We start from the raw sequence: 11,763 nt of genomic DNA, 5'->3' as shown, positions 1-11,763 counted from the left end.
TTAACCAACTTAAGGCCTTAAGCATTTACTGCCATTTCTTGTGCGTGTGTGGCACGGGTATTAGTCTCTTCCAGTATTTTAGAAATCAAGAACACCATTAGGCACTCTGCAATTCAGACGCAAAAAAAAAGAATCCCGAACTTTAAATGGTGTCACTTTGAAATGTCTGATCTTGGTCTTACTGGAGTAACAAAAACAGCTCAAAATTTTGAGCACCTAAATATATCTTAAAAGTGTTCGTCCTCACGCAAACTTTGCAGGCGCTATTTTTTGTGAGAGTGTATGTTCTAACTGGTCGTACAAAATCTGTTCAGGGCACAATGTCAGCTGCAAGCCGACAGCGCGCTTTATGGGCAATTTTGTGGCGCAGCTTAACTACCCTGCTTAGAGCGACCATGCGAGAAAAGTAGCTTGATCATCATCCTCACAATCAGCCTAACTAAGCCCACTGCAGGTCAACGGCCTCCCCACTCCGCAATGTTTCTCGAATTCGCCTGTCGTGCACCAGATGCGGCCGCCGTACCCCGCAAACTTCTTGATCTCAATTGCCCACCTAGCGCTCTGCTGTCCCCTGCAACGTTGGCCTCTTCTTTGGATCCACTCCGTTGCCCTGAACGGCCATCGTATATATTGACTTCGCATTACATGACGTGCCCAAGGGCATTTATTCCTCTTGATTCTGACTTGAAAATCATAAACTCACGTTTCTTCGCTCAACCACTCTGACCTCTTCCTGTGTCTTAAACTTACTGCCATAATTTTTCTGTCTATACCTCACTGCGATTTTCATAACTTAAGCTGAACCCTTGTCGTTAGCCTCCCCGTTTCTGTCCTATCGGTCAGTGCCGATAAAATAAGCTGTTTTATACTTTTCAAGTGAGGGATATTCGGACACTGCCATTCAAGATCAGAGAGAACCCGCCAAATGAGCTCCACCTCATTCTCATTCTTAAGGCTGTTTCAGTCTCGTGATCTCGATCCGCGGTGACTACCTGCTTTAAGCAGGCGTATTTCCTTACCACTTCCAGCGCTTCGCTACAAATTGTAACATTAATATGATTTTCAGCATATTAAGTTTTAGATGACAGTTCTCCTCTGCCTGTGTAACTCATTGATCATGCTTTGCAGTTCATTTCCTTAATAACTTAGGAAGGCAATGCCTTCAGGGAATCGCAGATTAGTAAAGTATTCTATATTAATTCTCGTTCGGGACTGTTCCAATCAAGACCTATGAACAGCTGCTGTAAAGAGGCGGTGAATAGCAATGGCGAGATCGTGTCTCTCTGCATGACACCTTTTCTTATTGGAATTTTATTGCTGACTATATGGAGGACTATGGTAGCTATGCAGTCCTTACAGATATCTTACAGTATTTTTAGATAAGTCTCTTCTATACCTTTATATTTCAATATCTGCATGACTGCTGAGGTTTCCACTGAGTAAAATGCTTTCTCGTAATGAATGAATTCTATAGATAAGGGTTGCTTATATTCTGCTATTTTACCCTCACCTAATTGACTCTGTGAACAAGGGCTATTGTCGAGTATCGTTTACGAAACCTTCCTGATCATTTAGTTGATTGATGTATAAGGTTCTACTGACTCTATTCGCGATTACCTTAGTAAATGCCTTGTTGGCTAGTATGCTGATCACTTGGCCATTTTTCAAATCTCTGACGTCTCCTCTCTTATGGCCAAGTCACCTTCGGGCAGCACAATTGGGGAGAGCACCTTTATTTGAGAGTAGTATGAACTGAAGAAGAAAGCAAAGGTGAAATGCAATTACCTTGCGGTCTCCGGCATCGGAAAACGAAGTTGCTTTCTTAGCGTTCGGCGCTAATTTGTCCAGCTCGAATCTCAGTTTTTTTTTATACAAGCCAGCATTCTAAACGATAGGCTCAGAAGTCTTCAGTTACATTTTCCATACTGTTCAGCCTCAGCTTTTGTGCGGTTTCTGTATGGTGTCTACCTGCAGTAATCCGATCTTTGTCAAGCTCAAAATCCTTTTTAAAACAAGTGGCGTCTCCCAACAAAACAACTGTGGCCACATTCTGAAATAATCTTAGGCGCCCCTACGATGCTTCCTGGGACACTGCAGGCACGCCTGGATCTAAGTTCTTTCTAAGCATCCTCAGGTCGCGTTCGCTAAGCAGTCCGGTGAATAGAGTTGATTTGTTTTGTTTTACTCTTTGGATGGGTAAGAATTCCTGTGTTTAAGCCAGCAGTCTGCACGCTGAGTAGAAAGGTGTTACAGAAGAAAAATAAGGGTCAGTGTCATGCCGGCTTTGTCAATACTCACATGAGGTGTCTGAAAATCGGGCAATTTAAACTAAATCTCTGCACATGTAAAAAAAGCGCATCTTGCTGGCCTCCGAACATTATTGTATGATGTCGAACACCCTGAGCTCCCGGCAGCAGTGCGCAAGGTTAAATCTGCTTCGACGTCTCCATCTGTACACGGGCGGAAAGCCACGTCGTGAAAGTGTCTCAGATGTTCCACATCCTTCCTTCTCTCCCGCCCAATGACAATGTTATTGTCGATTGGACGGGAGTGGTTGTCTACGCCACTCAGGGTCTGTTTGTGTGCACCCTGGCTGGGCGATGAGCTGTAAAGAGTTGACTTACTGTATCGGTAGGTGAATGCTCGGCGCCGCTTGACCGTCCGGGCTCTACATCCACTGTTCGCACTCATTTAAGGGTGGCGCGGCTTTTGAAATTGCTGAAATATATATTTTTGTATGAAATGTTTATCTTTTAGTTATGGCAAAGGGCACTGCTTCGCATATTTGTGCTTTGTTAAAGAAACATTCTCGTAGCATGTAAGCAGGTGTTCAGAAATGCTAATCCGGCCTTGTGCTAGATTTTGTAAACTATGCAGCCTTTTCATAGGATTCAGACAAAATATTTACATTAGGATAAAAATTTTGAATCTATAAGAGTGAAGTTATGTCAACAGTTATGTTATGTGAAGCTGTGTGAACGGGCACGAAACTACCCGTCCTCCTTTCTTAGAATCGTGTGTTGGTGTGTGTTTTGATGCAAAGTTGTGGAGTTAATTCGAGGACTCCGTCTGTACGTGACAGGTGCACAACGCTGTCAACGACAACGAACAGTTATCTGAGAATCTCCCGTCCGAAGACCCACAACGCATATCACACATTATACATGTGGCATTACAACTCTGAACTCGCTTTCGAAGCAGCAGATTGCAGGCAAGATTTCATAATCTGAGCGCAAAGTGAATTCGGTGTATTCTCTCGAACTGCTTTTCATTTACGCTCTAATAACGAGTTACTGCTTTTAAAAACTTTGCACGTGATATTAAATACGAACACAATGGACCGTTTCTTCAATCCAGCCTTACCGGAATATATTCTCATGGCTAAGTAGAAGCAGGAGTTGTATATTTGGGTTATTGAAGAAACAAGATATGCTTTGCCGCATATACTGTAAACGAATTAATAAAAATCGTTGCAGCAATCATAGAGTACCAGCCTGCAAACGATTCAAAAGACCTGCAGGTGCCAAACAGAAAATTAGTCTGTTGCGGCAAACAAACAGGAAAGAATAATAAAGTGCCTTGGCCAGTACGACACAGCTTCACACGCTTAAATCAATAAAGGGTTACTAATGATGGACTCCTGAAATCAAGATTTGCCTCAAAACGGTCGGGAGAGCTTTTAAAATATAGTACCGCTAAAACAAATGGAGAAAAAGCAAATTGAAGAATAATTAATATTATCTTGCAAAAACACGAAATATTTACGAGTACCAAGAGAAATGTAGAAAAATGGCAACATAAATTTAAATATATAATGATTGCGGCAAAATGAATAACGCAAAGAAAAATAGAGCGGAGAGTGCTGGGATTATGAGGATGAGAAGGAGAGTGTGATCGTAAGTAGTGAATGTGGAACTGGCGAAGACGGCTGTCATTCGCAAGGTGTGGCCGCTTGGAGGATGCCAAGAACAGTTAGGGAACCATCCACACAGGTGACCACATGTCATGACACACCCGTAAAAGTAACTCATATACCAAGAAAGGGTATTACTTGTGTTAGAGCTCCAGCGTAGAGAGGTTAATCCTTCATTCCTTCTAAAATTCGGCACGTTTAGCAAGGCCAAAATTTAAACACGCGGTCGGGATGATATGATGCAGGTTGGTCACAAAAATCACAGAAAATCAAACAAGTGGACGATTAAAACCACTTTAACGGCACCTTAGTTTCATCGCTCAGTTCAAATACACATGTGCCGTGGTTAATTTGAGGGTGAAACACAATTTTTGGAGGAGTTAACATACGGCACTCTGACTTAGGACCACTTTCTTGTCTAAAGAGAAAACAAGCGCTACTTCTTCGAGAACAGAATGATTTGATCTTGACAAGGTGAGCAACTGTAACTTTCCTTTCAAGAGAGCCACTGTAGGGTTCTGTCACGGAGGCACTGTAATCACTTACCTCTGGGCTGTTCTTTACATGCCGTAATTCTGTAAGCACACATGTGTGCATGGCAGTTGCAGACCTACCGTCGCACTAAATGAGTAAGCCCTTCATATCAACTGATTTCAAGTTCTACTTAAGCATTCCACAGTGGATATTTTCGTCACAGAGCTCCAGTAATGGCATGCTAATAAACAATCCCGCTCGCTTGAAACAGGCGCGAGGCTATAATTCAATTATCCACTGGTAAAAATTTTCCGGTAAAAACTTTTCACCCGCAATTTTCAATCGGTAACAAAAAGGGACGGGCCAAGATAAGCACTGATGCGGCGAAGTTGCGATAGCGGGAGCTGATCTCTTTTGCTTTGCTTGGGCGCGTTCACTTCTTCCCTATGCTGCTGCGTGGGCTACTTGTGGGTGGATGCACTTGATGGATGATGATAGGCGATAGGCTTCGGGGCGGTGGAGGTGCGGGGCTGAAGCGCTTGCTCAGTTATCCTCCCAGTTTCAGCCCTATAGTGACGTACTTCCAGGGTACATTTATTACATGGTGTTAGCGTGAGTAGTAGCGGTATGCCCTTATTTAAAAAAAAAAACCTAAATGTCGCTTAAACTAAGTCAACTCTACTCATGCAAGAAGTCTTGAAGACTTGAGCGATGCCTTTTTATTGTGTCCACAGATCAGCATGCTACAAAGAAAGACGCTACCGGTGTGTACATTAGCTTCAATGTACACAAACAGAACTTCTTCTCTGGCTTCGTATCCATCTCTGAGAAATAAATGTGGCGCTTTATTATGGACCAAGCTGATTTTTTTTTCATCTGACAAGGAAGGCATCTTGCCATGGCCATTGGTCAGCAGTACTGAAGAGAATGTGAGGAAACTGCGTCACTGCTGTGGGAACAAAAGTTAGCGAACATTCCTCACTCGCCGCGGTGGCTCAGTGGTAATGGTGTTAGGATGCAGACGCGAACGACGCGGGTTTCATCCCTGCTGCAGAGGTCGAATTTCGATGGCGGCGAAATTCGAGAGGGCCGTGTACTGTCCGATGCCAGTGCACGTTTAAGAACCCCAGGTGGTCGAAATTTCCGGATCCTTTCCCAACGCCGTTCCCCATATCCTGAGTCGCTTTGGGACGTTATACTCCTCCCCCCCCCCTCCCCCTTTCAACCAAGCTTCCCTCACTCTGCTCAGGAAAATAAATCTTAGTCTCCTGCAATTTTCTAGATTTAGTGGCCATATTCAGCAATGAAGACTTAAAAAGGGGGCAAAATTCAGCTCCAACAGAAAGAGAGATTTCGCCTCCTCGATGACGGGCGAGGCCAAAAATTTGTTATTGATATTGACGGCAGCGTTTCTGAGCAAGATATTTTGTTCGCCGATACAACGTTTTTGCGGAGGAAGACAATACACACCTTAACACTACGGCAAGAAACTTGCAAATGTAGTCATGGATGGGCACGCGAACTTAGTCAGCATGTAGTGTAGCAACTAAACGGTGAAGGGGTGATTCAGAAAGTCTCAGCCGTAAACGTGACTAGTGATGCAATCAAGAGGCAGAACGATTTTTTTTTCTCTGTCACCTCTACTCGATGACACAACGCATATTTCAGCTTTATTCTAGAATTTTACGTCGTACAGCCCAAGAAGCTCTTCACCTTGCTCGATGAGTCGTTGTCCGACTGCATCGATACGCAGGCAAACTTGTTTCACGAAGTCTTCCGCCTTCTGCGAGTCCTGGGCAGAGTAGCTCGCGACCGACTTTTCAAGAATTGTATTCAGAATCTTGGTGGCTTTATCCGTGATGTTGTCTTGGGCGGAAAAAGAAACGTGCTCCTCGATGACCCCCACAGCAGCCTTGATGGGCGACACGGCCACCTTTGCGACTCCCTTCACGACATCGCCCGCTACATCCGCCACTTTCTTCACGGCGCCCTTGATCTTTCCGAACAATTTACCGAGAAAGTACTCCTCAAGCTGCAAGAGAAAGAAAAAACGAAACGTGATACTTATTATGATTGCAGTTTATGACACTCGAAAATTGCTACTATGTATTTTTTTTTCGCGCACCAAAAAAAATGTCATTGTAGTCCGGAACTACATACGCGCATGTTTTGGTCCGGACTTACCTAACAGAAGAGCGCTCCTAGCATGCTTTTTTATGTGACGCCGCTCTATGCCGAGTATTCAGGGAAATCTTTTCGGAAATCTAAAAACAGTATTGAGGGCTCAGAAGTGAAACGTGATTTTCAGGAACGAACGTTCTCCACAGGGGATGTGAGTAATGATGATAACCGTGTTAAATGGTATGTAAAAATATATAATTTACAGACTGCCATCTAATTATCGTAATTTAATGGTAAGGTACAGTTTCGACTTCGTAGGCGTGGAGAAGACGAGGTGTAATCAGCTTCTAAAAAGTAGAAAATGTCCCTTTCTGAAACCTTATTTCGCGAGCAACTTTGTCGTTCTTTTTTGTACAGAACTGCGCCTTCGCGGTGGTTCAGTAGTTATGGCGCTCGGCTGCGGACCCGAAAGGCACGGGTTCGATCCCGGCCGCGGCGGCTGAATTTCGATGGAAGAGAAATTCTAGTGGCCCGTGTACTGTGCAATGTCAGTGAACGTTTAAAGAACCCCAGGTGGTAGAAAGTTGCGGAGTCCTTCACTACGGCGTCTCACATAGCCTGAGTTACTTGGGGCCGTTACACCCCATAAACCAAAACCAAATCCTAACTGAAGGAGTGAATCATGTATGCCTGAAGTTCCGCGCAAATGCAGTGCCCTCTGTTGACGTACCGGAGTGCCTAATATGAACATTTGGAACCTTCTACGCTCTTTTACCCCGGCAGAAACTTTGTTTTCTTTCATCTTTTTGAACACAATAAAAAGCTAATAAAAGGCCAGTTACTCCGCCGGGGCTTTTGAACGCTGGCTGACACTTCGTTCTCGAAGAGACGTTTATTCTTCGTTCACTACCATATCTTCATCAATTTTTGGCAGTGTACGCTGAAAGAACCGCTGCAGGATGTAGTATATTAGTGGCTAGAGGGAGTTTTTGTCGTTGGCGAGTGTAAAAGCGAGTTCTGGCAGTTTAGAATATGTGAACGCCTTTATGAAATATCTTTTCATGTCATTCAGCTATGCCAGCCACTTTGAAGACATGATCTCTGTTGCTAAGGAATTTTAGTGTACTCATCACCCATGAAATGTGCGATTCTTTGAAGAAACAAAACTTTTCTCAATCACTTTCCATGTTACTGTGTTTAACAAAATAAAAAAAAACGTCTTGCCTTATATCTGCACAGCTTTAATGAAATTCAACCTCGTAAAGATCTGGCTGATAGGTTTCTGCTAAATTCTTTCTTTTGTATTTGCCCTATCGGGTCTTGACCTCTATTTAAAAGAAAAATAGGAAATATTTCTTCGCTTTCATGTTTAAGAAATGCTATTTGCGGCAAATCACGGTGTTAGCATCAAACTTCCAGTTTCTACTCTGTGAGTCACCTATGCTAGCCAGCGCTGTGCCTCCTTGAATTTTTGAGAACACTGATAATTGCAGTTCTTTCATATAAAACTGCGAGTTCACACTACATATTTGAATCGTGCTCATGTACTAATTCTATGGGCCAGTTTTCATTCACACTCACAAACGGATGCAAAACGCACTAACGCCACAAACATTTCCTTAAACTTAAAGTACTTAAGCGCTGCATACCTTCCGGCCGCGTCACGTCATAATGCTTACCTCGTTACTGAGTGTCTCATCCTGCGCGAGTTCGCGGGCCACGTAGCGCAGAGCTTGGCCGACGAGTATTGCTTCCGCGCCGACGGCTTTGGACTCTGTGTCAATTGGCGCCTCAAGAGAAGGATTCTCCCGGCGAATCACATGCGCCGACGCTGGAATCACAAAATATGAGGTGCGGATTTCCTTATAGGATATTTGGCCGGGGATATTGAGGGACGAAAGTACACTCCGTACACTTTTTGGGCCTTTTTTTGCAGCGCCACTCGTGTGGAAAACAAGCGCTTCATTTTGTGAAATTTTACTTTGAACGTACACTCTGCGTTAGACAGCGGAACTGCCAATCGCTCTAACTGTCAGTATGTAAAGAAGGGAAATTCTTCCTCAATATCACGTCAGCACCGCGCGACATTTCATTAAGCGTCCCAGGATTGAACGGGAAAGACAAAACAGCGATAATGCGCGCATGCACACTGAGCGCAATGCTTTTAGTGAAGTACACCACTCAGCCTTCAAGTTTTTGCCTAAAAGCCACCGCTCTATGCGACATCGCGAGTAAAGAAACGTGCTAGCCATGAGAACGACGCTACTAGAGTATGCGTTCATGTTTTGTAACGCTTTCTCCTCTTCACCCAATACAGGTAGTTCTAACATTATTGGCGACACATTATTCTTCATTTCTAACTTCGTAATTATGAGCGATAATCATACTTCTTTCTCTGTTATAAACAGTTTTCCTGTGAACGAGTAGTGACCATGAGATGTCTTCAGCTTTGGTTTGCAGAATGACACTTCCCTTCCGTTTAAGAGCCACAGGCACTTATTGATCTCTGAGCATTTTTGCTTCCCAGCTTTGGATAAGATATATAGTGCTGAAACACACAACGAAAAGCCTTTTAATTGTCTTAGCTCCCTCAGCACCTCTTTTTGGTACAAGCAGTTGATTCAGATCGCTTTCAGAATGCCGTACTTTGGGGTTAATCACATTGTGCTGACCCGCGGCCCAAGCGGGCTTTTGAGCACCGCGATATAAGCGAGAACTTGCGCCACTAGCACACAACGTGTTCGCCAGTGGTACGTTCACCCACTGACTCGCAGATGCAGTGTTCTTTCTAGAGCAACTTTCGTTTTACAAATTCCAGATATGCACACGAACGCACGTACTGCCAGAGTCAGCGGTGAAGCACCACTCTCCTGAATTGGGCTCAACAATGAAAACTGATTTTTCCTTCCTTAGTTCGAACCACTATCTAAGCGGCGCTAACAAAGGCGTTCGGGGCTGACCCTCTAGTCCACACTGACAACTGGTCACCAAGTCCTTACTTTTCTTTTCATGGAACTTTAATGCTGATTTCCAGCTTTTCTACTCACATGCAACGAAGCAAAGAGCGCAGAATGCAGCCAAGGTCGTCTTCATCGTGCCTGTAGTAAATCATTGCAAACAGATGGCATTGCAAAGTAAAAACACGAATTGTTACGATTTTGCCATAAGAATCTTTACGGTAGCTCACTATAAGAGAAGGTGAATCAAGAATTTTGAAATTCCTTTCCAAGAGAGATCCTGCGTTTGCATGCTCCTACTGATGCATGCTCCTACTTTACCTAGACATCTAGGTAAAGATGAAAACATGGTAGTGTTCCAGCCTTCTCAAGAGTTGTACTAAATCGTCTGAAGTAAAGCATTAAAGCATTTTTGAGTTATTATACTGTGTATATTTAACATTTTCCAATTCGTCAGCCAGCTGGGAGCTGCTTTCAACATCAAACAATTCTTTCCTGAAGAAAGTAACAGCGAAGCATACTCACCTGTTGAAAGGTCGGGCCTCAGTAACACCAAACGTGTGCTTTCAAGTATAGGCAACACTCCTTTTATATAGTTATGATCCTACGTATACCACGTGTTCTCATCGACAAGGCTGATAAGTTCCTGTGCTCAGTAAAAGAATCTGCCCAGCCGTCTTTTCCATATGCTGTCTGAAGTGTCTTCAATAGTGCTTAAAGCAGCCACGTGAAAGTCCCATGAGGGACAATTGAATTAAGCACTGCTGCATCCTAATCAAGGAGGAAGTATTTCTTACATTCTCTTTTCAAGTGTTCCATCCGTAGTGTGTGCGCAGCGTTGCCGCTATTCACGACATATGAACGAGGCGCCTGCTATCTTGAGTGCTATGGCTGCGCTGTTATTCAGAGAAGTTGTGCTGCTGCTTTTTTTTTTGCGCTCGTGTCTAGACAAAGACAATTGTCTGCAATTCGCCCTTGTGTGTTGCTTGCAGAGCGCAATGCAATAATACTATCTGTGCAATAAGGGTTTTGTGCCTGCGACATTTTCGATGCGGATCTAGGGCATTCTGCTACAGTCATCTCCGAGAAATGCTTGCATTTTCCAGGAGAAGAAAATCTAGGCAAATCCTTTTGTACTATATTTGAGTTTCTCAATAAAATAACGACGCGCATTTTACGTCAGTGGTCTAAAAACATTTTTTTGCATGGAACTGACTTCACCCGCCAAAAACAAATGCGCGAATTAGACAAAAATATTCCCATCCGCAAAAATGGTTGCCACTTGGTGATCGCGATCCCACAAACAAGCATGATGGCATCTGCAATAAACCCTTTTATATTATTGCCACAAAATGCTGCTTGCCCTAGTAGGGGCGGAAGAAAATGAAGATTTTCACAGCCATAGTCCATGTGTTACGAGAAGTGGAATATGTCAGTGACTGGATTAGTCATGGCTACGCGACATGCGTTGCTAATGCGACATCTGCGCGCTCTCCACCTGTGAACTTAGCAACGTGTTTCACAAGCTACCCGCGTTTTAGCGCTGCAGGATAAATCCAGTACTTTAGATTTACCAAGCGGTATTTTATGTCCTTTCAGATCTATGTAGCGTTATATATTTTTACGAAGTTTTCTGGGAGCTCTTGAGTAATGCATCCATATAAAAATATTCCTGCACAGCTGTTTTTGAGCTAGTGCACGTGCAAGGCGATCGTAAAAGACATGAAGGGCGACCGGTGCCGATTGTAATCACAAATGATTTACGGACAGCGACTTATTCTGAGTGTGGCAGGTGTCGCCACCTGTGGTTTCATGTAGTATGTACTGCCGTCCTTAAAGCCACATCAGATCTTGTTAGTGCACTTAATTCGTCTCCAGCGAGCGGCGGGGCCCAAACAAGTTGCTTAACGAACCGGGCTATGTAGCCTTTGTCGCCGTATGGGTGCCCTTGGGTGGATGCAATGATTAATTTGCTCCCCTGTTACCAATTCACTCAACTTTGGGGGAATTCCCAAAAACATTTCACGAACACTGCTCCTACTTCCAGTTCTTGATAAATTCGCTATCACTTTATCATATGCTAGCCGTCCCGGTCAGCTCAGTTGGTTGAGCGACAGCTCCGATGAAACGGTTTCTCGCGGTTTCGAAAGCCGGACCGGGAAGAATTGTTATTTAACTACGAAGTTCCAGCGGAAGCTCTGTATCTTCCCTCTCCAACCGCTTGGCTGCGCGTGGGTAGATGCCGATAAGGAATTTGCTCTCTTGATACTTACGAGGTCTGTTAGAAAAGTATCCGAC

The 11,763-nt window shown here is 43.9% G+C and overlaps 1 protein-coding gene across 1 annotated transcript; it reads right to left on the bottom strand.

Annotated features, from left to right (window-relative positions):
• Positions 1–6,062: 6,062 nt before the first annotated feature.
• Positions 6,063–9,820, bottom strand: LOC149343779 (uncharacterized). The gene is made up of 3 exons (XM_089542478.1): positions 9,556–9,820; positions 8,188–8,339; positions 6,063–6,419 (listed from the first exon to the last, which is right to left on the bottom strand). Exons 1-3 carry the CDS (start codon positions 9,599–9,601, stop codon positions 6,063–6,065), a joined length of 555 nt encoding a protein of 184 aa, XP_089398604.1. The 5' UTR covers positions 9,602–9,820.
• Positions 9,821–11,763: the final 1,943 nt, after the last annotated feature.

The sequence above is a fragment of the Amblyomma mixtum genome, chromosome 5 (assembly GCF_055824585.1).
Source record: "Amblyomma mixtum isolate Tamu chromosome 5, ASM5582458v1, whole genome shotgun sequence".
NCBI lineage: Eukaryota > Metazoa > Arthropoda > Arachnida > Ixodida > Ixodidae > Amblyomma > Amblyomma mixtum.
Note: the sequence above shows the minus strand (reverse complement) of the source record. Positions and strands in the feature narration are given on the sequence as shown.

Bases quoted from the DNA above. Each gene is read 5' to 3' on its own strand.
- LOC149343779 (XM_089542478.1), bottom strand. From the start codon at position 9,601: ATGAAGACGACCTTGGCTGCATTCTGCGCTCTTTGCTTCGTTGCAT. The intron at 8,340-9,555 runs GTGAGTAGAAAA...TTGTGATTCCAG, and splicing joins CGCTCTTTGCTTCGTTGCAT to CGTCGGCGCATGTGATTCGC. The intron at 6,420-8,187 runs GTAAGCATTATG...TTTCTCTTGCAG, and splicing joins ATGAGACACTCAGTAACGAG to CTTGAGGAGTACTTTCTCGG.